The sequence below is a fragment of the Beta vulgaris genome, chromosome 8 (genome assembly GCF_026745355.1).
Source record: "Beta vulgaris subsp. vulgaris cultivar EL10 chromosome 8, EL10.2, whole genome shotgun sequence".
In the NCBI taxonomy this organism is placed as follows: Eukaryota; Viridiplantae; Streptophyta; class Magnoliopsida; order Caryophyllales; family Amaranthaceae; genus Beta; species Beta vulgaris.
Genome location: NC_079209.1, coordinates 51,200,630 through 51,227,360, shown reverse-complemented (window position 1 = coordinate 51,227,360; position 26,731 = coordinate 51,200,630). Strand labels below are relative to the sequence as shown.

Here is a 26,731-nt window from a genome sequence, read left to right as displayed (position 1 = left end):
TCAGCTTTAGGAATTGGGTTACTTTTATTCTATTATGTCCTTTGTACATTCTTGGCTTCGTGGTTGTTCATTAACAAAATCAAAATGTACAATGACATCCCCCCATAAAATCGTCAATAACACACAATGAACAATAATAGACATCCAAAACAAAAAAAATAACTCAATATGAGTATTAAAACAAAAGGTCAACACATAACAACATGATTGTAACGTTAACCCAGTTAATGTACATGAATGTCAACAAAGTGTACATGCTAGGTACGTGCATGTACATGCAACTGTAGGTGGAGCTAATAATAATAAAAAAAGGTACAGCAACCAACGTAAATAAGGATAAATCACAATGTACACTGATAGTCATTACTTTGATCACTGAAAATCCCCAAATGTACACTCGTATATTATTGTACATCAAACCATATGCATTTGTACATCAAAAAAAGTTTTAAAAATGCAAAACATAAAAAAAATCAAATATCAACATTTGGAAATTTATAATACAAATGAATGAAAATAAGGGAGAAATAAATGAAGAACAAAATAAATGAGAGAGAGAATTGAAATGGTTCTTGAAAAATAAATGAGAGAGAAAAGGAGGGAATGAGTGAGTGATGAGAGAGAAAGAGCTGACCCACTTTCATAAATACTACCAAAAGCCTGTCAACTTTTGGCTCCTCTAAAACCATCAAAACTACGTAGTTTTGGACAAGGTGTAGGATGCTCATCCTACACCTTGGTGTATAATCTACTAATTGAGCCAAAACACCTCCAATGGTTTAGCCAATACACTTGTTGCTTAAGTAGGTCCCACTTGTTATTCATCTTTTGTATATTATGTTTGACATAATACTCACTTATTATTAATTGGAACTAAATTATAGATAGATTTTTAACGAATGTGGTCCATTCAGGATATATATCATCTGTAAGATAGTACCCCATATTGTAGTCATTGTTATTAAAATCCCAATCCGGAGCTTATGATCCTACGATTCTACGATCCGAAAGGACTTAATCGATTCCGATCTTACGTAGTATCTTAATTTTGTAGGATCTTAATTTTCCTACCCAACCACAAAAAAATCATATAGTAGGATCCTATGATTCTACGATCCTATACTCTAAGATCCGATCCTATACAAAAAATCAAGAAAGTAATTTCACATATTATATTTCTCCTATTAGGTTTTGGTTGCATGTTACTTAAATCTTATAGTATTGAAAAACTATCACCTTAATTTGTGTAAAATTTTAATATGAATTTCTCACTATATTCTAGCATAATTATCTCTATCTTACGAAATTATAGGATCTTACGATCCTACGATCCGATCCCATCGATTCGATCCTATCAACCCATACGATTCAAAATATGATCTCGATCCTAATAACATTGAATGTAATCACTACCATTAATATCATCTGTAAGATAGTACTCAAGACATTAAGGTTGTTGTTCGAACCAGCCACACCAAAAAATACATGCCATATCCAAAGGTCCACCGAGGCGACTGCTTCAAGCATTATTGTAGGATGTCCGTAGTCACCTCGTGTGTATTGACCTTTCTATGCGGCCGGACAATTTTTCCAAGTCCAATGCGCGCGTGCAATCAAGACTACCAAGCACTATGCACTACATTTTTTTTTTATATGAAATACTTTAATGGTTAATCCATTATATAAGGATAGAGGAGGAAATCCGAAAAAAAAATCCAAAAAACAGTAATTACTCTAAAAGTATTACTATATAAATACACCCTCATATAAAATCTCTATTTTACAAGTGAATACCTGAGGACTTTGGTGTTTCTCTAAAATATCTAAAATACCCTTATGTAATATTTAAATTGTGCTCCCTCCGTTTCATAATATAAGTCATGTTTTCTTATAAGGTGTCCCAGAATATAAGTCCTATTTCTATTTTCAATCAATAATTATATCTAAAATACCCTCATGAAAATAATTTAATTCTCAAAATGCCCTCATAATTTCAGCTTCCAATGCACTATTATTAATGATAACATGGAATCTTCTACCCCATTAAACTCCTCTACACATTAAACAATGTAACATTAATGTTCAGTTTTTTATTTTTTGTTAAAAAAGATATGATAATATAAGTATTTTTCAATAAAAATGAATATCTTTATCCAAATAAAACAAGATTCCACTTTACCTTAATTCCTGTGTAAAAATAGAACCAGAACTTATATTGTGGGACGGAGGGAGTAAAACATTGCCATTATTGTCGTGATTAAATAGATTTTTAAAGCTATATATTTTTTCAGCCAATTATAATTTATGTAATTTAACGCACATCACGTGCATATAAGACTAGTTGTTCTTATTGCAACATCATTAGTTGACGCAGTTTTTAAAATAGTTATTCCCTCCATCTTTTTTTAGTTGCTACATTTACTTTTGTACAATTGCTAAGGAAAACATGTGTGGACCATTGAAAGTAGAGCAGTTAAGCATAAAGTAGTTGTCTTTTTGTGCAATGAAGACAAAAATAAGGGTATAGAGGTAAATAATACGTGGATAATATACTAAAAGTAGAAATGTTTAGCAAATGTAGCAAGCAAATTGAGACACTCGAAAATGGCAAAATGTAACAACTAAAAGAAGATGGAGGGAGTATATGAAGAGAAGAGATATATAAAAAGTGGGACTTATCATGTGACAGGAAAGAGAAAAAAAAAAAGATATTACCAACTAAGAAAACATTGTAATTAATATAAAAGTTTCAAATAAGAGAAATGTTTCAACTTTCAATTACAAAAGAACGGATCGGAGGTCGTACGATTGTAAAAGGAAGGTTGGTAATCGATATAATTATCTAAAGCAAAATCTTAAATCCTACGTGGCAAGCTCATAAAGTATTAACCAAGCAAATGTAGAGCACAATCAAATCAAAGTTATCACATAGGGCGTCCACGTGTATTTGATAGTTAATTCACTCGAAAATGTTATGTTTAGGAATAAAACATAATTTGCATTTTTTATGAAATCAATTTGTCAATTGATATCATGATCCCAATTCCCATTTATATTTGGCCGATAATCAATCATACCCATATTAGTTACCTTTCCGATTGCTTAAGAAGTCAAATATGATAATGAAAATAATTTATTAATCAGATGCATGATTTACATTAATTGCTAATCAACCATAAATTCGGGTTTTGAATAGCCAATTAACATAAATATCCGAAATTATAATCTTTATATAATATAGGCGGAAATAAAAGAATTCCTTTTAAAAATATAACTTATGATAAGGATTTTAATTTCTCAATCAACCTTAATTTTGCCTATATTTATTAATTGTCAATTTCGGATTTTTAAAATGCATATTTTAATTGCCAATAGACAATTAATTTCTGATTTTTAAATCCTTATTACCAATAAAAAACGTTATACATTTGCTTAGTTGTCATGTCGTAAGGCCGTGAAATCCTATGTGTCAATTAACCACGAATTTTTTTGCCAAGTGTACAAGGCCTAAGTAATGAACTAGTGGCATCATGACCATTCAATTGGCATAAGGGCCTATTCTCTTTGGCGTAAAACAACTGAATTGAACTGAACTGAATTTAACTGAACTGAACTGAATTGAACTGAATTGAAATGAATAGTGATATGTGAGAGTAAAAGTACTGAATTGATCTGTACTGAACTGAACTGAATTGATCTGTACTAAACTAAACTGAATTGAACTAAACTGAAAATAAGTTGGAGAGAACAGGTCCTAAAAGTGATAAACTTATGATGATAATTTTTTTTTGGAGATTATTTCAATTGGAGCCTTTTTTCATATACCTCTCCTACCTGTCTTTTTGAATATGATCGCTCACCTCACACTAATATCCATATAATATGGTAACTTTGGTTATGAGAGTTGGCAAGGGATGAAAGATGATCTCGTGTTTCATGATTACTGATTAGCATTTTTGCATTATGGGGCTGCGGATAGAGTGATGCTTCCATATGGTAAAGAATATGTCGAAGAGATATTAAAACATATATTGTGATGTAACTGCTACAAAAATACTTTGATTTTTGGTGTTGAATTAACAACTTTCCAATAATAATAAAAAAAGTTAGCTTGTGATGATATTGATTAGTTAGATAATCAAGAATGTCTTGACCTAATGGTTAAGATTGAAGTGCTGTGAACGGTAGGTCACAGGTTCGAATCTCCTCTCCCCTTCTTTATACTTTGTGGCTCATATGGATAAAAAAAAATATTGATAAGTTAAATTATATGCTAGCCACGTTGATGATTTAACAGACAATCCACCATTATTAAAGTAACACCAACAAAGTTTATCATGAATCTTTCAATCACACTTTAACAACACCACTAATATGACTCTCAATCTTTCAGTCACTCTTCGAAAACAATCAGCGAAGGGGAGCTGATCACCACTAATTAAATATTTTTTTAACGCAAACCCACATACTTTAATTTCACCAGGGTACCACCCAATAATAATGTCAAGATGAGCTGAGACAAACACTAGGGCACCAATCATATCGAAAAAATAAATCAACAACGTGATCTTGGTGTTCTGAAAATTGCTTCACCTTTTATCATTGCCCCAATAATACAGGACTCCACTATATATATCAATCATACTTGGCTTGGTGGTGTTGTAAGCCTTTACTTTTTTTTATTTTTTTTTTAGGAAAAATTGATAAAGGTCTGAACTTTGGGTGATAATTGTTAAAAGGTATTATTGAGTAATCTGCATAGGTCCCAACTTTAGGGAATCTTAACTTTTAGCGGGCCTCGATGACTTAAAATTGAAGATTTTTTTTTTTAAATCTCACATAGTTTCTACATCCTTTTCTCAATTAACCCTTCTGATGTGACCCAAGTTTTACAAGTGATGACCTATTAAGCCAGTTTTAAGTCACTAAGGCCCGCTAAAAGCTAAAACCCCCTAAAGTTGGGACCTATCCAGGTTAATCAATAGTTCAGATCTTTTAAAAATTATCACCCAAAGTTCAGACCTCTATTGTCAATTTTTCCTTTTTTTTTATTTTCATGTTTGTCAATATATAGTTTTGCTCATAAATATAAGGCAAAATGGGTCTCATCACCCTCAAGGCCTCAACTATAGCGTGTGTCGGTGTGTGTACCAAGCAACCAAATTATGGTTTATTATGTGAATGAACCCAAAAGTGTTATATAAAGAGTTAGCAAGTAACATGATCTAAGAGCTTTATTAGCTAAGCTATCTAAACAATGGAGGCTCTCCTACAATTTCCACTCTTAATAATTCTTGTCACCTTACTCACCTACATCATAAAATTCATGCAAAAACCACCTTCCAAATTACCACCAGGCCCTCCAAAGCTGCCTTTTATAGGCAACCTCCACTTGCTCTCTTCAAAAAACACCCTTCCACACCGCCGTCTCGCCGAGTTGTCTAAGAAATACGGCCGAGTTATGATGCTCCAACTCGGCCAAGTACCTACTATTATAGTCGCCTCGGCCGACATGGCGAAAGAGGTGATGAAAACCCATGATGCAGTGTTTTGCAACCGTCCGGAGCTCATGGTAGGTAAGGAGGTGTTCTATGATTGTAAGGACATAGGGTTAGCACCCTACGGCGAGTATTGGCGACAAGTGAGGAAGATTTCGACGCTCGAGTTGTTCACTGTGAAACGAGTTGACTCGTTTCGGTTGATTAGGGAGGAGGAGACTGAAAATTTGTTGAAGGTTGTTGGGAAGGAAGTTGGTTCTGTTGTTAATCTCAGCAACAAGTTTTTTAACCTTGCTTGCGATGTTATGTGTAGGTACGTACGTAGCTAATGTTCGTATTTTTTTTAGGCTAGATATTATGAGGGTGTCTTTAAGTTTTTTTTCTGTAACATGCTAATCAACTTGCACATTATTATTTTTATTATGCAACGAGTGTATTTTTGTTAGGTAGAGAGGATGAATAATTATATCGGAGCGAATACACTTAGAAGCATATTGGACACTCTCCAAGTATATGTAGAGAGCAAAAAAAATTGATGTCTATGTTTATTTGATTTTCAATTATGCAAAGAATCTGTCCTTATACCCGACCCTCACCAAAAAGCCAACAAGCTAAGTACCCACCCTGCAGATATATGTATAACTTTTGAAATCTTGTAAATATATATATTGAGATAAATTCAACAAAATCTTGCAGGCTAATGTTTTATTATTTATTAATCACAATTAAGGGCAAGGTAAGCAGTAAGCACATGAATTAAACGTAGCAAGTAAAAAAAAGGAAAGAGGTTAAAACTAGCTAAGAAGTAAGAACCATGACATAATCTGTTGTTTGATGGTCCTATATATTTCAGAGCAACTTTTGGTACAAAAGGGAAGGAGCAAGCAGCATTGAGAGCATTTACAGCAGGAGTAACCCAAACTTGCACTGGTTTTTGCCCTGCAGATGTCTATCCTTCAGTCAAATTGCTTCAAGCAATCGGTAAAAGGAAATTTCAAAAATTTACTAAGGAATCTGATAGAATACTTGATCCTATAATTGCAGAGCATCAATCTAAAAAGGAACAGGGTAAAATGGAGGAAGATTTGGTGGATGTTCTTTTGAAATATCACAAGGACCACGTTGACAACCCTAATGATTTTTGCTTGACAACTGATAACATTAAGGGAGTAATATTGGTAAGTAGAGTACAAGTTTATGACTCAAATATGCTCAATAGTGTACAAATTTGAAGAATTACATGTTATTAAGAGGGCTCATTATCATTTATGACACTCGTTAATTGTTATACCCACGTCAATAATTTGGGATGTTTTGGCTACTAATCAGAGTTGGTGGTATTGTGTACACCCACGCCATAGTTTGTGATATTGATGATTAATTTTGCCATGTATTATTGCCATGTACAATTTATATGTAATTGGTATGTTTACAGGAGCTTTTGGGAGGTGGAAGTGAAAATTCATCAGCCACATTAGAATGGACAATGTCGGAGTTACTAAAGAATCCAAGAGTAATGGAGAAGGCACAAATCGAGGTACGAGAAGTATTATGCCAAGATAAAGGACTTGTTAATGAGTCAAAGCTACATGAGCTCAAGTACTTAAAACTGGTAGTAAAAGAAGCCTTAAGACTCCATCCTCCAGTCCCTCTTTTGGTCCCTAGAGAATCTATGGAGAGATGCCAAATCTATTCTTATGATATACCTCCCAAAACTCGAGTCGTTGTAAATGCATGGGCTATTGCAAGAGATCCTGAATATTGGACTAATCCTGAGGAATTTTATCCTGAAAGATTTGAAGATTGTTCTGTGGATTTTAAAGGAAACAATTTTGAGCTAATTCCCTTTGGAGCAGGTAGGAGAAGGTGTCCTGGTATGACACTAGGGATAGCTAATATTGAACTACCACTAGCAATGTTGCTTTACCATTTTGATTGGAAGTTAGCTCATGAACTTCGACCGGAAGACTTGGACATGGATGAATCCTATGGTTTGACAATGAGGAGGAAAAACAATTTGTTTGCCATTCCTACCCCTTTTAGTTGATCAACTTTGAATTGATCGATGAATTTCTTAATTGAATAAAGACATTATATATTATTGTAATCATCGGAGAACATCACTCATGTACACTTGTTGATGTATATCTTTGATTATTAATATATTATATACGAAATTATGTATTTTTTTAGGTTTTTTTACCAAATACTCCCGAGTTTTCAAAAAATTCACCAAATACCCCTTATGTTTTCAAAATTCATCAGATGCCAATTAGTTTAATAACAATACATCCAAATGCCCTTAATGACTAACGGTGGTTAACACTGTTAGTCTTAAACGTCATTAGATCCTAATTAACCTAACTAACCTAAGTAAACCCTAACATCTAACTTCTAACCCTGCCCTAACCCTAACCCTAACCCCTAATTCAAACCCTAACCCTAACTCTAAACTCACTACCACCCCACCACCACCCCATCCCCCACCCCACCCTTGTAGCCCTCACCCCCACCGCAACCCACCCACGCGCACCCTCCCTCCCCTAACCCCCACAGCCTTGTCAGCCCCCCACCACTTCGATTTTCGCAACGAGCAGGAAAAATTTAAGGTTGGGTGGGGTGCAAAAAGGGAAGGGGGGTGGTGCTATGGCGGGCGCAAGAGTGGGGGGGAGGGGCTGTTCCGAGGGGACGACGTAGGGGAGGGGTGGGGGATCGGAACTGGGTTTGGACTGCGGGTGGTGTGGGGGAGGGGTAGGGGAACTGGGTTTGGGATGAGGGCGCCGCGGGGAAGGGGGGCTGCGGGGTGGGGGGCTGCTTTGGTTGTGGGAGGGTGGGGTAGGGGTTAGGATTAGGGGTAAGGGTTAGGATGGAGACTTAGGTTAGGATTAGTGATTAATTAGGATTTTTAAAAAAAATTAGGATTAATGACTAACGGTGATTAACGACGTTAGTCATTAAGGGCATTTGAATGTATTATTTTAAACTTAGGGGTACCTCGTTAATTTTGAAAACATAAGGGCTATCCGGTGAATTTTTTTGAAAACTCGGGAATAAGAAAAAAAAAAGGTTAGGAGATAACCCTCCACATGAGAAACTTTTTCAACTGATTTTTAAACTAATACCCTTGAGAATTGACCCAAACTATGCAATTAAGTAGATCAGAAACTCTTTGGTAATCTAATCAACGATGTCTTTAATAGAGAAAATCGAAAAGTTGCACGAGCACTCTAATATGCATCCTCGACCCTCTATGAAGAGCGGAATGAGTACAATCTTCATAATGTAATGAGTATCTACTAAATTGCCAAAAAAAAATATGTAATTACGAATTAGTAAAAAAATTTTAAAAATTTATATTATTTAAGTGCAGATCAGATAGAACCCTAGATGACTATGTTTTTTTTTCCTTATATATTGGGATATATTTAGAAGATTTTATGAAATTTTAAATAGTGCCATTTCAAATAAAAACATCAATTAGCAATGAAGGGAGTACAACTTTTATCAAATACCTAAGTGTATTATATATAAGACTTATTTTCTTGCTCAATGCTAATATATGTTCCTCTAAATGAGAAAAATAATCAAAATGAGGAAAGATGTAAATAAGAAAATGAGCAAATATTACCTTGGGTGACAGATGCACTTTAATGCAAGTTATATCATATTTCTTCATGATAATGTCTCTCTTTACTACAGTCTTCTTGCTACTTTTATCAAATTATTATAATGACATTATTGACTTCTTTTTGTTTAAAATGAAAATTAAGTTACAATATTTTAATACATATCAATCATGAGTAAAAATGATTTATTTTACACATATATCTATTTAAATTTATCTCAATGAGAAAAATAAGCAGAATGAAGAAAGCTCCAAATAAGCAAATAAGCAAATATTGTCTTAGGTAACCGAATGCACTTTAGTGAAAGTTATATCATACTACCTCTATTTCTTTTTAATTGCTACATTTTGACATTTTAAACTATTCACAAATTGCACTTTGACTCGCGTTTGTGATTTATATTATAAGTGGCATCTTGTTAGATTCGTCTTAGTATGTATTTTATTAATATGTACTGTTAGGAAACATGGTGTTGTAATTTGATTAATGCGGAACAGAAAATCAATGAAATAATAAAGGTGAGAAAACAATAAAGATGAACAAACAAAGAACACAAGGATTTACGTGGTACAGTCAAATTTGACCTACGTCCACAGGTGGGGGATTAGAGCTTCTTTACTATAATGGAGAAAATCAGAGAGAATAATACAAGGAGTCCTAAATTCTAAAGGCTAAAAGTGTTTCATAAGTTGTGTGTAAATAATGAACATTAAGAGGTCCTTTTATAGCACAAGGAACCCCGCACAAAAACCCTAGAATATACTCCGCACAAAACCCTAAATAAGAAAAACTGAATTAGAAACGTATCTCGCAAACCGCGAGTCGCTGTGGCTGCCGTGAGTCGCGGTATGCTCTCGGCAGTCCTTCGTAAAACAGGCGTAACTTTCTCGTTTCTCAGCATAATTATTTGGCATATTACCTATCGTTGGAAAGCTCTTTGAACAAGCTATCACATACAATTTATGAATCACATAAAAACCATTTATAGATTGAGAGATATGTGCATTCAAAATTAGCCTTATGACATTCACAAGATTTCAAGTCATAAATAACATGTAATTTTTATAATTTTTACATATACAAAACTAGAGGTATATATTCTCAAAGTTTTGCATCGGCATGCATGAAAAGTGTAAATGTAACAATTAGAAAGAAATGGAGGGTGTATTTCTCCATGATAACGTGTTTTCTTTTTTGAAGAAAATTTCACTTATTCATTATACTCATGTAGCTTTTTTTTGTATCAAATTAATAATAACATTATTGATTTTTTTAATTGAAATTCAAGAATCAAGTTACATTATTTTAAATGCACATTAATTATAATTAAAAATGACTTATTTCCTTGTTTTTACTAGAGATCTTACAACACCAAGTGATCACAATTAATTTTTTAACTACAAAATGATAACCCATAAAACTATCCTTGTCATTGTCCGAGTAAAATGGAAGTAGTTATAAATTTACAAAGTCAAGAAGGACGATTGCTTTGACAATTCTCTTATCTTGATTCTTGACAATATAATGGTTGAATTATATTATATGTTGATGAAGAAAAGACTACAAAAGCTTTGATTTTTCTTTTTGGTTTTGCCTCTTTTTTCTTTTATTCTTTTAAAGGTTCTCTCTCTCTAATCCTTTCTGGAAATGGTAGTCAATCAATGGCGCCAGAAATCCCCCTCTACAAACCCTTCACTTAATGTGATAGACAGAGACTGCTAGTTGGCTATTTTTGATAGTTGATACTCTAAAAAACAGTTTAGACAAAGCTATTAGAGACAAATAAAAAAAAAGTGGAGGAATCTTTAAGAGCAGCAGGAGAAAATGGGTTTTTTTTTTTGTGGTATAGGTTTAGTTATTTTTTTTTTTTTTTTTTGACATCGGGAAAACGTACATTAATAAAAAACAAAGCAATTAAATACGAAGTAACGGTATATGTCCCTTCCTGACATGTGTTGCTAGATCGTGAGCCTTTTGAACCTGTAACCGAGAAACCTTGGTAATTCTACACCATACAAATTGCTGGGTGATCAAGCGAATATCACCGAGTGTCCAAGTGATCGAAATGGGAGATGCCAGTGGTTTTAATAAGCTTCGAACGATAATTTCGGAATCAGTGTACAGGGAGATTTGTTGATAACCTTGACCTTGTGCCCAAAGCAGGGCCTGAAGACATGCCTTAGCTTATGTGAGGAGAGCAGAGTCTGCATGAATACAAGATGCTTCTCCTGTCTGAATCTGATTGTTAACATTCTCAGCCACCCAAGCAATACCAGCCAAGGTCGAAGTAGAAACCCACGACCCATCAACTTGAATTTGTAGTTGTGGGACCCCGCGAAAGGAGGAACCAAAATGTACCATAAAGAATCCTGGTGGTCCAGGTCCTTCGTCGATCATTTGATGAGAAAACATCGGCCTAGCCAGAAATGTTAGATGTTGCTGTCTGAATTGTTGTGTAAGGACATTTAAACTATCTCCATCAGGCGTGATGTTATTAAAAACCAAATTATTCCGACACTGCCAGATTGTCCACAGTGTGGCGATGAAAACCGGAATACGATCCCCCAAATACCCATCCGTACGATAAAGATATAAAATCCATGCAAGAAGCCATTCTCTAAAGGGAACGTAACTAACTGAGTTCGAAATAATACCCAACTGACTGGTCCGCCAGGCAGTAGTAGCTAGGGGGCACATTCTGAATAGATGTTGGCAGGTCTCGGATTCCAGCGCACAACAAGGACATTCACTCGGGACTGACAGCCCCCGAGCTGAAAGATTAGCAACTGTTGCTAAACTGTTATGCCAAAGTTTCCATAGGAAAAATCTTCCACTTAGGCATGATGCGCAATCCCCATGAAATCCGAAAAAATTTCGAATTTAGAGGAGGTGTCATGCTACAGATGTCAATTTGTCGAGAAAGTAAATAGTAGCCAGACTTAGTGGTGTATTTACCCGAAGCTGTGTGAGGCCAATACGGAAGGTCACACTGAGTTGCCAGACTTGGCAATTCTAACCCTCGGATAGCCCCTATCGTCTCTGTAGTGAATAGAGAATTAATTCTGGGAATATTCCAACCTTGCTGATGCGGTAAGATGAGAGACCCAACAGTGACAGAAGCTGCTGTTCGTAGTTTTATCCGATCACGGAATATCGGTATTTGACCATTGACCCATCGATTCTGACCTGCCCGTAGAGTTGAATTAGACCCAATTTTCCAAGCATAATTATCAGTAAGGATCCTTTCAGCCTGATTTAAACTTCGCGCTCCCCAAGAGCTCTGTCCTTTTAAGGAATGTAACATAGAAATATGCGAATTAGGATGTAGGGAAGTTGATGCAAAGACTTGGCTGACTAGTAACTTCGAATTCCGATGAATACGCCAAACTTTTTTCATCAGCAATGCACGGTTATGAACCGTAACACTACGTAGTCCGAGTCCCCCAGCACCTTTAGGCATATTCAAAATATCTTTCCGTCGCCAAGCAATTCCTTTCCCTGAAGGTTTAGCCCAAAAAAATCTCGATACCATGGCATCCACCTTATTAGCAATGGTTGTTGGAAGCAAAAAGACAGAAAGTATGTGAGCAATTGAAGCAATTAGAACCGAGTTAATAAGAATCAGCTTGCCAGCTTGTGATAAAGGGGTATGACTCCATGCAGTAATACGTTGTGAGATTTTATCCAGTAAATAAGTGAAATGCTGAGTCTTTTTCCCCTGAATATCCACTGGTGTACCAAGATATGTTCCCATAGAACTTGTAGCCTCCAACTTGAGAATACTTTTATACTCAGTGCGCATCCCTTGAGGAATATTAGGGCTAAATTTCACATATGACTTGGTGAGACTTATCATTTGACCCAATATCATGCAGAAACGTGCGAGAAGTCTTGAAACTTTCGTACAAAAATCAGTAGTAGCCTTAAAGAAAAGAAGAGCATCATCAGCAAAAAAAAGATGGGAAATAGGAGGTGCATACCTGTGTGCTTTAATACCATCAAAGTGCCGAATATTCGTGGCTTGTGTTAGCATACGGGACAAGATATCCATACAGAACAAAAACAAGTATGGGGAAATAGGATCCCCCTGCCTTAGACCACAGTGAGGAGTGAAGGCCTTTGAAACCTGTCCATTGACTAGAATTCGATATGTGACAGTAGAGATGCATTGTTGAATCAATCGTAACCAATGTTCAGGAAACCCATATGCTCTGAGAACTCTTAAAAGAAACACCCAGTTAACACGATCATAGGCCTTATTCATGTCTAGTTTAATCCCGCCAAGATGGACATTCCCACGACGATGTTTATTGATGACGTGAGTGAGCTCATGACTAATCAAAATGTTGTCGTCCATATGCCTTCCCGGAATAAAGGCACTTTGATATTCACTGATCAGGTCCTGTAACAATGGCCGTAACCGGTTTACCAAACATTTTGACGCACATTTGTAAATTGTATTGCATAAACTAATCGGCCGAAATTGAGTAACCTCTTCAGGATTAGGACCTTTAGGTAGTAAGATAATAAGCGATTGGTTCCATTCCCTCAAAATGAATCCCGTGGTAAGAAAGCGACTAACCGCCTGGAATACCGGTACCCCTAGTAGGTCCCAATGTGTTTTAAAAAATTCTGCTGTAGAACCGTCTAACCCTGGAGACTTAGCATTCCCAATTCCAAACATGGTATCATGAATTTCTAATTCTGAAAAAGGAAGAAGGAGTTGTTGTTGCTGGATAGCAGAAAGTTGTGGAAGATTTAGTTCCCGAAGCAATAATCCAATATTTTCATCATACGCTGGATCAGGCTCCGTAAAAGTGGAAAGCATGTAAGCCTTTTAAAAATGTCGCTGGATTTCAATAGAAATAGCATGAACATCGTCAGTCCAATCACCCTCCGCAGTTTTGAGGAGATAAATGTAAGCCGAACGTTGTTTCTGTTTCAATTTATTAAAAAAGAACTTAGTAGAGAGTTCACCATCCTGAAGAAACTTATCCTTAGAGCGTTGCGACCAGTAAGTATGAGCCAAATTAGCCTGGCGCAGTAACTGTTGTCTTTGACTCATAAAAGCATTTCCTTGCTGAAGATTATCAATAGGCGCAGCATAAGTAGTTAATTGTTCAGAAATATCCTTCCAATCAATACCCCATACTACCTTGTGATCCAAACACCATCTCTTTAGATCTTGACGTAATAATGAAAGATGTTTGGTAAAACAGTACATAGAAGATCCTGCAATGGGGCTTTGCCAAACAGATGTGATAATCTTCGGAATATCTGAATGTGCAAGGCACCAATTTTCAAACTGGTAGGGTCGCCGCCGAGGAATAAATGGTGGCGCTATCTGGTAAAATATTGCTGAGTGATCAGAATGTAGGATTGGAAAATGTTTCACGTAACTAAGCGGATATTTGTCTATCCATGCTGGCGACCCATATGTACGATCAAGACGCTCTAGAATCAAGCCTGACCCTTCTCGGTTATTTGTCCAAGTAAACCGAGGTCCCACACAAGGAATATCTTGTAATTCTAAATCATGTTTCCAATTAGTAAAATCCTCCCATCCCCTAATAGTAACATCACCACCTAATTTGTCCTCGTAATGATCTAATTGGTTTATATCACCAATAATGAGAAAATCGGGATAGGGAGATAATAATTGGAACAGGTGAGCCCACAACATTGGGCGTAGTTGATGACTCGGTTCCCCGTACAAGAACAAAACGTACCATATCATTCCATTATTACCAGAGATTTTACAAAACACGTAGTTACACATAGAACTAAGTACAGTCACATCATAAGGAGCCCAACAAAAAACAACCACTCCTCCACTAGCACCTACAGCATCAACTCCTACTACACTACGTGGCCTAGTACTATGAAGCAAACCCTGTACATGATGTACTGTAGATTTCGTTTCCTGCAAAAACAAAAACATTGGACGTACTGTAGATGTCAACCAGAGTATATACGGAATTATCGGAGCGTCCCTGGACGTCAAACCCCGACAATTGAGCGAGAGGATATTCATGGAAAAGGTGGTGACTGGTCTGGGTCAGTCACTACCCTAGGAGAGTCATCTGACAATTTTACCATCAGTGAAAAACGACGATCTATCTTATCAGCTTCAGTGTGATGAAGGGTGGACTCATCATCATTACCTTTAATGCGCTTGAAAATCCATTTCCCCGCTGGAAGTGGTGGAGAAGTTGCTGCATTGCGCTTTTTCGAAACTTTTGAAGTAACTTCATCACCAGGTTCAACTCCCATTGATCGTGCCATGGACACATCAGTCAATGCCTTAGTCTGAAACCCAGTTGGTGCAAGTGGAGAAGCAAGATTAAATCCACCTTTAGTTTCCCATTGTGCAAGACGTTGTCTTTTACTACTTTTGCTTGCTGAACTTGAGTCCCCTATCAGTTCATCCACCCCATCAATAGAGTAGCTGCGAATATGGCGTTTCCGACCACATATGTCACCCTCTTGGCCGGACGAACGCGGTGGTCGAATAGTGCACCATGCACTAGGCCCAGCCTCATTTGGTGCAGGTGGTTGATTCCATGTCCATCCTTGTTCTACCAAAGCCTCAAGAGTTCCATTCCCATGTAAATCACTCCAAGCACCAGTAGGACTAGTAACAAAATGCTGAGGGTCTCCCCCATCCACGCCATCTCCCTTACCCGTATCTGGACTAGATTCCTTGCTAACAACAGCTGCGCGAAAGGTGGTTGGGAGTCTTGTGGTAATACCCTGGTGTCTACGAAAAGGTCGGCCCCCGAATTGAACCCTCGGCCGCTGCATGAAACTCGACGGATCACCCCCACCATCGTCGAAGGCACTCGCTGCACCTTTGTTTGATTTTCCGGCCTTCGAACCGTCCCACAAGTAATATCATCCACACCAACACGCCTCCCCGACAACGCCACCACTTCTTGTGGTTCAGTTTCCCTGTTAACACTTTCTACAGAACCCTGGAAAAGGTCATGGGTGGATTTGTATGTGCATCGGATTCACGGCCTGAAGGATTATTTGGTTGCGAAGGAATGTTAGGTGGTTCAGGCGAAGGTTCGTGTAAACCTGGTTAAACAAAGTTACGTGGCTCATCCTCCGAACTAGAATCTACCATATGAATCTCAACATGCCTCTCGTCAAATATAAAAGGGTCATTTTCCGGAACAAACCTTGCCAAATTTACACGAGCATTGCGATAAATAAATCGATCAGGTAATCCTTTGAGAATATTTGTGTAAAGCGGAGTCTCAATAGGGCCAAACATTAAAGTCATCCCGTCATGCTTCAACTCCGAAAACCTTCGATGGATAAGATGATGAGCATCATAGGCGACATAGGACACCTAGCAGTATGATGCCCTCACACCCACATTGCTTACAAATTTAAAAACCCCTTCATACCTAAAATACACCACACCACTTCACCATCATCTAAAGGCAAGAAACAACCTGGAACAAGTGGACGAGAAAGATCAACTAATATTTTCGCACGAAGAAAAGTTCCCTAGTTAACCCAGGCCCCTATATCCTCCACAAGCACCACACCACATGTGATAGTAATACGGGAAGTCCAATCATGCTCGAGAAATCGCCATGGCAGGTTATGAACTCTCACCCAAATAGTGGCTAAATTAAAGTTGATGGTAGAAGGCACCTGATTAGCCGAACTAGAACGAAAGGTAAGTAATTTACCATCAATAAAGTGGTGTGACAATCAAGTAGTGATCACGGTCGCGTTGGTTTGGCACTCGAAATAAAGTAATCACCTGTTCGAAGCCCCTAATAGAACCTCGAGTGACCCAGTGATATTCACTATATTAGTGATGAAGCTCGTAGTAGGTGGCGCATAGTCAAAAAACCGCCCAAAACTGAGTGATTCCACTCAATATCGGTAATCGCGGTGGTTGGGACGATGGTTGTGGAACGAACACCCATGTGTTTGTGTATGGAACGAATGGGAAGATTTTCAGTTTGCGTTGTTTGGGTTCCAGAACTCATTTTAAGGTTATATATAGGTTTGCAAGAAAAAACAACAGTAAATATGAAACAGTGAATATTTTTGGATTTGGGTGAGTAAGTAAACACGAACACTAATAATATGAAGCAAAAACGAAGGCAAACCTGGATGAGAATTACCGCTCACCGCCACGAAGCCACACCGAATTCATGCATGCTGCCAGATGTTGAGCAACGAAGCAAGAAAATGGGAAAAAGCGGCTGAAGACCGAAGAAAATGAGAAAGGCGGCTGAAGACCGAAGAAACTTTGCACCGAAGGAATGCAATCCAGCTGGCTCACAGTTTTTAGTGAGAGACGCTCTCAATTTTTAGTGAGAGAAAGTTTTTTTTTTAGGGTTTTGGTTTCCTAGGGTACTCTTATAGGTTTAGTTATTTGTTTCTACATTTGTTCAACAAAATTGATATATATGATATAGTTAATTAAGAATATAATTCTCATAATTTATCAGTTTTATGAAGCAAAAGTAACAAATAGATAAACTTATGCACTCATTGGTTCACATAGGTTGGAAAAACTTTTATTAATATTATACAGACATGACTATATAGCAGAAGTAACAACTATTCATCAAGAAATTAATTTTATTAATCATTGAAGAAAAAACGATGTAAAATCTCGTTATTGAAATACTAGAGATTCAAAATCTTATTATTGAAGGTGATAATCAACTAGTAATCAACGTCGTAAAAGGAACATAAATGTTCCATTGCCATATCATCAATAAAGACATCCATAAACTGTTGAACTCTTTTACAAACTGGAGCATCAACCACATCGATCTATAAGGAAGCAAACAGGGCTATGGACCGATTTGCTAATATTGGTCATTTAGTTGATTTTTCAATTTTTGATATCTATTCTAGTGATAATTTCGCTTTATATTCAATTCTTGTAAACGAGTTATTAGGTGTTCCTCTCTCGTAAGGAGGGTGATATCCTAATGTTTTTTCTCCTCATCATTTTAACAACAAATTAATATGGAATATTCAAAAGATTGATTTTAATTCTTTGATCAGAAAATTCAAAACATTGAATTTTGTTTTTGTTTCATTTGAATGTTCAAAACATTGAATTTACAACACTTATGCATGACTAACTAACAAAAAAATTCAATTTGGAAGTAATTATAGGCATTATGGGAGTATATAAATGTGGCAAAGCTAATTAAACGTAGATCTTTCAAGGTAAGGTGCAATCGCAAGAATGGAAGTTCCTTGGCTATTCTTAGCACTCTTCATTTTTTCCCTCTCCATTTTATTAAAACTTGTTAAGAGACACAGCACACCAGCAAAGTTACCACCAGGACCTCCAAAGTTGCCCTTGCTAGGCAACTTACACCAGCTAGCATGGACAGCCACTGTCCCCCACCGCCGCCTCGCCGAGCTAGCCAGCATTTACGGCCCTATCATGCACCTCCGTCTAGGGGAAGTATCCACCGTTGTCATAACATCGGCGGAGTTGGCGAAGGAGGTGATGAAGACTCATGACACTGTTTTCTGTGATAGGCCACAGATTATGGTGGCAAAAGAGTTTTTCTATGACTCTACGGACATTGGTTTGGCTCCCTATGGCCAATACTGGCGGCAGGTTCGGAAGATCGCCGTGTTAGAGTTGTTTACGGCGAAGAGGGTGGAGTCGTTTCGGCCGATCAGGGAAGAAGAGGTGGCGAATCTCATGGAGTTCCTGAAGTCGGAGGAAGGGTCCGTGGTTAATCTTAGCAAGAAACTTTTTGGCCTCATCTTCAACATCATGTCTAGGTAACTTGTGTTTCAAACTATGCTTAATTTCGTTAGTAGGACAAATAATCTCTCAAATTATACACGTATCATGTGCATGCATATTATAGTCAAGACCTTTTTTTTCCTCATTTAGAACTTTGTTTATGGTGTGAATTTTACATTTTGCTTATTTGAAGAACTTGGATTAAGCAATGAGTGAAAAATTGTCTTAGTTGTACTATGCTTAATTTGCCCCTTGATAACTGATGTTATAATTTGCTTATTCAAATGGCTCACAAGTTGCTCAATCCTAGTTCAAATAATGATGAGTCGAGGAGTACTAACTTCAGATTCAAATATTTTACCCATTTTATTTATACATATTTGAAAATTTGTTCTTTTTATCTAATACTCCCTCCGTCCAAGCTAAGACTTAAGAGCTAAGACTAACTTTAACACTTGATTGGACACATATCTTAGTACATATATTAGTGTTAAAATATATTCAAAGTCAATGAACTTTGACTTTGAAAAAGAAAAGGTATAAACTAATAGAAAGGGAAACAAATATTATTTAGGTTATTTATATATGCATTTACTGATAATTTTATTTTTTTGAATGTCCTCATTGGGGATCCCATAGTAAGATAAAGGTTTCTGCCATACCGTAACCTTTCAAAGGTTAACCCGACCTGTGTTTGCGGGTAGACATTTGAGAGTGGGGGGATGATAAGGGGAAACCCTCTCCGATCATTAAGTACCCCTAGTTAGAATCGAATCCCCAACCTTGAGATGAGAAGGTTCTTTTCTTACCACTAGTCCAAACTTAGCTTGGTATTTACCTATAATATATGCCTCAAGTCATTGTTGTCTATAGTATATATTAGATCAAGTAAAATATAAGTTTGTTTTGTATGGTGTGAGATTATATAGTTGTTGGTAGTTTATGATTGCAATTTTATCAAAAGTATCATTACAAACATGGCATCAAATTTAGCACAAAAGTTGGGTAACCAACAATTAAACAAAATAATTTCTAAATTAATTTGCTTGCTTAGCTTTAAGGTGGATTTTTCATTCTTTACTATTACGAAGTTCTATGATTATAATATGTGTTGTTGATTAAGTTTCATGAACAATAAATTAATTTGGTTAATTGAAAACTAATGTCATAATGTAAATTTTCACTTTGTTTTATACTCCTTCCGTTTCATTTTAATCTACACACTTACACTTTTTACGCATGCCAATGCAAACCTTTGAGGACATATATCTTTAGTTTTGTATTTGTAAAAATTATAAAAGTACATATTAATAAATACATATTATGATGAATCTAACAAGATTCCACATGACTATATTTTTATCCGCGTATAAATCACAAATAATGATCAAAGTGAAATTTGTGAATAGTGTAAAATATTAAAGTGTGTAGATTAAAATGAAACAGATAGATAGAGTATTTCTTAAAAACTCTTATGTATGAGTAACTGAAGTAATTTGGGGTAACAATTGTGCTGCAAAGTATTGAAATCTTGAACTAAAATAAGTTAAGCAATAAAGAGTTAAAATAATTTATGAGCAAATATTTTCTTTTTTTTGCTTACATTACTTGTAAAATTGAAGTGGTCATAAAAAAGAATCTCTTATTAAACTTGAGGTTGTAGGTTCAAGTATAAATACTTACATTTGCTTATCTGTCTTAAAGATTAAAGAGTGCTTCTAACTAGTAGAAAAAGACGATGAATTTGTAGAGGTGATTTTTTTAAAGACATTTTAAGATTTAAGTGATTTAAAATTTATACACCTCCACTTAGGTCATTAATTAATTATTAGGTCCGGGCTATGCCCCGGGTAAGAAAAATTTTCATTTATTAATATTGTACTTTGATATTGATAATACTAGATAAAACTTGGTCTAGTGGTTAAAATTGTAGTACATGAACTTGAGGTCATGAGATCAAAACCTATACTATGCAATTTCTAATTTTTTTATTGTACATGGATTACATGAACTAAAACTCCCTAGGGAGAGCGCCACATGGCACCGTTCCTTGTTTACGCACGCCTTTTAATATACTAGCTTTTTATGCACGCGATGCGTGCGATGACATTTTTAGGCCTAATTATTACTAAATAGTAAACAAAAAGAAAATGCAAGTTAGTATTTTAAGTTCACCTCCATTTTGTGAATAAGATTCTTTGAAATACAATCAAATAGTACTCCTTCTACAATCTGTTCTTTCTATTGCAGTCATTAACTCTTTGCATTTAAGTAGCATTATTACAGTATTACTCCCTTAGTTAAACTTCTCTCTATTGAACAAAAAAAATTGAGTCCATATTATCTGCTACGTTGAATTTCCAATGCAACAATATTATAATTTGGCAATTTATACTTTGATCTACACTTGTATTTGAAACCCATATTTAATTTGGCTAATTTATACTTTGATCCACACTTGTATTTGAAACCAAAATTTTGAGTGACGTGTTGTAGCCTCTAGGCACATCTTCTAGAATTTTAATAAAAATATTTCACTACCTTTCCACTACTTGGCAACATCAGTAGACTAATTCATCAAAAATCCATCAGCCGTATCAACCACTTTGGAAGGAAGCAAACCAACTTCAGTTTTTTCTTGGGTCAATTTTCTAACAAAGAAAGGTAATTTCTTAAATCAACTTTAGTTTTTTCTTGGGTCGATTTTCTATCATCCCAAATTTTAATCCGAAAAGTATGAATCAATTTCAGTTTTTTTTTTTTCCTTTGCCTAACATCTAAATTATGATTTCACAAACTTATATTTAAAATTTTCATCAGTCTAATATTTAAAATTATATTTGAGACAAAATTGTAAATTTTATACAATTTGATATTAGATTTTTTTTTAAAACAAAAATCGTTTCTTTTATCTTGTTTTCTGATTTAACATGAAAATGAATTAAATTTAAATTGTATAAATCCCTTTTTTCCATTTCAAAATTTACAGTTGTCTTGGTGCTTAATTTACTATTTGTTTTCGAAAATAATGTAATTTTTTTTGAAAATGGTTTTAGCAAATTAATTTAATTTTTTTCTGAAAATTGATTTTTGCAAAAACTGTTCGCGAAAACTTTGATTTTGTTTTTTTTTTTTTAAAATTTATTTGTGAAAATGGTTTTTTTTGCGAAAGTTATGAGCAGAATTTTTAATATTGGAATTTTTAAAAAAAAAAACTAAATTTGTTACTTTTATCTTCTCTCATTTAAGTCCTTTTTAACTAATTGCTATCATCTCCCTTTTTTCTGTTAGTCGCTACATAACAATTGTTATTGTTTTTTCAACTAATTTGAAATAACTTAGAAGATTAAAAGAATTGTGTACCTTTTTCGAAGTTTGCAAATCGCCGATGTACAAATGTGTGATATTCCCGTCGAAATTTTATGTTTTTTATGCATAGCGTGTATAGGTAAAGAATAATTTGTAAGTGAAATTTGTGAGTTTTTGAGAACAATGATTTGTAAGTGAATTTTGTGAATGTTTTTTTTTTTTATGTATTTACGCCCTACTATATTAGTTTTGGTTTGTAAGTTAATTTTTAGTTTTTTATAAAGTTTAGTGATTTGCGGGATTTCTTGAACGTGATTTAGAAAGGGATTTGTAAAGTTTCCTAACATAAGTGATTAGGTGTAGTTTTCAATATGTAAGGAGAATCTTGAAAAATCCTAAAAGTGGAATACTTGGGAGGATTTTAGTTTCCAACTTGAAATCGAGTGTCTGCGTCACCTATTTTGACCAATTACCCACCTATGCTTATCGACGACGGGCCACGGCACCACGCATCTCAATTCTCAACGACCAACGTATCCATCAAAACGTAACACCTTAAAACTCAACCAAAAACAGAAACACAATATGACTTCGCTTTTGTCCCCTTTCAAGTTTCACTCGATCAAGTGTCAAATTTTAAGCTCTCACGTAACATTACATAAGTCTTCAAATTAATTATTACAGATCGTTAGATATATAGATAACCATTCAAAAGCACAATATATATCTACACATTTTAATTTGCTCTCATGTGTATCTTCTTTTCTATTAACACTTCTTTGTTTTTACTGTGTTTTGAATGTGAACCTTTATACCCTTAGGCCAATCAAATCTATATACCAAATATACTTTTTAGTTACCTTTTCTTCAATCATAATTTTCGTCACCCACCAAGGATGTCTTGACCTAGTGGTTAAGATTGAAAACTGTGAACAAATAGGTCACATGTTCGAATCTCCATCCCCCTTCTTTGTACTGCCTTCGTGACTCATATGGATATCAAAAAAATTCCTCACCCTCTTTATACTATAATATTGTAAAATTAGATTTGTTTTGATCCAGTAATCTCGAGTTAATCACTAAATCAAATGTTATTTAGTATTATCATTTTAAGTACAATATTAATAAATGAAAATTTTTCTTACCCGAGGCGTAGTTTTGACCTAATAACTAGTTTTTAATTAATATGTGGTGCTAACCATCATCCTCTAATTATTGTATTTTGTCTTAATACAATTTTTATTTTCATTTATACTCCTCATTATGCTCTCCCTTTAGAACGAATTTGATAAATCATTAAATAAACAAAAGTAAATTTTTGTTAACCAAAAGATGAGTTGAAAAGAATTTTCGGCCCACCTTCTATGGCTTAATAATGGGAGCCTGGGAGGTATGATGTAAGAGTATGGGAAGATTACATTGCTTTTGCCGAATTGAGTGCAAGATTTCTTCCACTAGTTAATCATGTAACATCACTTTCAAAGCAATTATGATGTCTTTTAATATAAATTATTTCTAATTTTTACAGTGAATTGTTTGTATTTTGGTTAGTTGAGGTTAATTTGATTTTTTTTTTCTAATACTTCCTCCTTTTTTTTTTACTCGCAACACTTATTTTTTTCATCAACTCCATTATAATTTTTGGGTATGAGAAAGTCAGAAAGGTAGAGAGGAAAAAAGAGAGGGCCCGTGTGATTGGAGACATAGAAAAAAAGAAAAAGCAAAAATAAAAAGTATTGCAAGTAATTAATTATTTTCCTTCTAGTAGAGTGTTGCGGGTAAAAAAAAAACGGAGGAAATATATCATTTTTGAAGCATATATATTAACAAGCAATAAATATATGCAACATTGTGAACACAGAAACCAAATGACAAAGATAGAGTTCAATTCTATTTGTTGCTCATGTGATAGCTCTTTTGACATTAAAAAAACCAAAAAGAAGTAACTAGCAAAAGTAATGTTACAAGTATTGATTGTGAACCATCACAATAAGAAAAATACTACATATATTGTGAAACAAATGTATTAATGTTTAAAATAACACTTGTTTTTTTCTTGTAAAATGAACCTTTTTTTTATATGTTCAATCTAACCAACAAAAACATCAGGTTAGCGTTGAGTAGGAAAGGAAAAGAACAAGAAGAATTTCAAGCTCTTACCGTAGCAGTGTCAACACTTGCCGCTGGTTTCTCGGCTGCAGACTTCTACCCTTCGGCGAAGTTATTTCATTCGATAATTGGGACGAAGAAAAAATATAAAGAGCTTGTTAAAGAAGCCAATAGGATACTTGATCCTATAATTGATGACCGCAAGGCTAAGAAGAAAGATAATGATAAGATTTGGTGGATGTTCTTCTCAAGTTTCACAAGGACAAGAACAACCTCAAAAATCCACATGGTGATTTTTCTTTGAGTTTAGATAACATTAAGGCTGTTGTATTGGTAAGTGCTACCCCTTTCATTTAATTTCATATCAACTTGATGTTCAAGATTATACATACACAAGTTTTTAAGCCATATAAAAGTATTGATCGATCATGCATTACCTCTAGAATTGACAAGTAATAATAGCTTTTTTTTTGGCAATATTAGCTGAAAATAAACCGAAATCGATAGGTTAATGAAACTGATAAGATAAAATTGAAACCGATAAGATAAAATTGAAAACTAATAAAGGGATAGGACTGATAAGGTATCCGATTAGCTTAATTAACTGTTTGTCAAAATTAGTTGGTTAAAATGATAAATTATTTTTGGCAAAATAAACCAGTTATCATCAAAAATTTGAAATGATGTTTTTCGAAGTTCACTCACCTGATTTTAAAAAGGTAAAATCTTTACCTTATCATTTAAGTCATTTTAATCACCTGAAATTTTATTTTAGGTACTTTTCAAAACACTACTAATCATTTTAGCACCTAAAATATGTTAGCATATTTTAGGTGATAAGATAAAGCTGAAACTAATACGTTATCTGAAACTGATAAGATAAAGCTGAAACTGATAAAGTGCTGAAACAGATAAGGTAACTGATTAGTTTAACTGTTTGGCAAAATTAGTTAATTAAGTTGATAAATTATTTTGGCAAAATTAGTTGTTGTAAAACTTTTGGAAAGATTTTACAAAATTTCAATCACCTGATTTTAAAAAGGTAAATTTTTTAATTATTATTTAAATCATTTTAGCCACTTGAAATTTTATTTTAGGTACTTCCCAAATACTACTCATCATTTTTAACACTTAAAATATGTTAACACTTTATCATTTAAGGTAGCTAAAATGCTTTTCCAAACAGTGTCATTGTGTTAGTCTTTTTTTTTTTTTGAAATAAACATTAATTCATTGATTCAAAGTCATACGACATCTACAATAGAAGTCAAAACTAAACAAATACATATCGAAATGAAATAAATACAATTCTAATATGACAAAACCACGATCATTGAGTAGATCTAACAATTTTGAAAACCCTCGTCTTTCACATCGCTGTCTGATGCAGCCTTTTGCAAGGGGATTTGTCGAGTAAAAACGGAACACATAATGTTCATTATTACAGTTGAAACCCTAATGTGATTTTATTGTCATTAACATAGTACTAGTGGTGAATTATCATACATTGTGGCTTGTAGGAGCTTTTTGGTGCGGGATCTGAGACATCCTCAGCAACAATAGAATGGACAATGTCTGAATTGCTAAAGAACCCAAAAATAATGGATAAGGCACAAGCAGAGGTACGACAAGTATATCAAGGACAACCAACTGTTGATGAGACGAAGCTACATGAGCTCAAGTTCTTGAAACTAATAATTAGAGAAACCTTACGACTTCATCCTCCAGCACCTCTTTTAGTCCCTAGAGAATCTCGAGAGAGATGCCAAATTCATTCTTATGATATACCCTTCAAAACTCGAGTTATTATTAATGCATGGGCTATAGGAAGAGATCCTCAATATTGGCCAGAGCCAGAAAGATTTATTCCAGAAAGATTTGAAGATTGTTTGATAGATTACAAAGGAATTAATTTCGAGCTAATTCCATTTGGTGCAGGGAGAAGAATGTGTCCAGGCATAGCACTTGGGATAGCTAATGTTGAGCTTCCATTAGCTATGCTACTTTACCATTTTGATTGGAAGTTACCTCTTGGAGTTAGACCTGAAGATCTAGATATGGATGAATCTTTTGGCATATCAATGAGGAGGAAAAATGAATTGCATGTAATTCCTTATTTATATCGTTCATAACTTTCTTTTAGATGAGATCTTTGTAATGAGTAAAAGTTCTATGTATGCAACTACTATATTTCCGATGATTTACATAGCTCAATATACAGTACTTTAGGTAATTAATAGCTAATAAAAATAAATTTTGAACATTATGTGTTGTATAATTTGGTCCAATGTTCCATTCATACTTAAAGACTGTGATGTCAATTTATTATTTACTCATTTCTTCCCAAATATTGGAATTATTGATTCTTTACATGATCTTCTCAAAACACAACTTTATTTACTAATGTGTTCGATTACACATTAATATAAATAATC

At 34.8% G+C, this 26,731-nt stretch overlaps 2 protein-coding genes across 2 annotated transcripts; both read left to right on the top strand.

Annotated features, from left to right (window-relative positions):
* The first annotated feature begins 5,137 nt into the window (after positions 1-5,137).
* LOC104901684 (desmethyl-deoxy-podophyllotoxin synthase) lies at positions 5,138-7,682 on the top strand. Its single transcript, XM_010689280.4, has 3 exons — positions 5,138-5,811; positions 6,352-6,676; positions 6,934-7,682. The coding sequence occupies exons 1-3, from the start codon at positions 5,258-5,260 to the stop codon at positions 7,543-7,545; spliced, it is 1,491 nt and encodes a 496-aa protein (XP_010687582.1). The 5' UTR covers positions 5,138-5,257; the 3' UTR covers positions 7,546-7,682.
* A 10,456-nt stretch (positions 7,683-18,138) lies between these two features.
* LOC104901683 (cytochrome P450 71D11) lies at positions 18,139-26,496 on the top strand. The gene is given in 4 exon segments (XM_010689278.4): positions 18,139-18,913; positions 24,297-24,520; positions 24,523-24,629; positions 25,817-26,496. Coding segments are annotated over 4 exon segments (1,497 nt in total). The 5' UTR covers positions 18,139-18,359; the 3' UTR covers positions 26,429-26,496.
* The last annotated feature ends 235 nt before the right edge of the window (positions 26,497-26,731 follow it).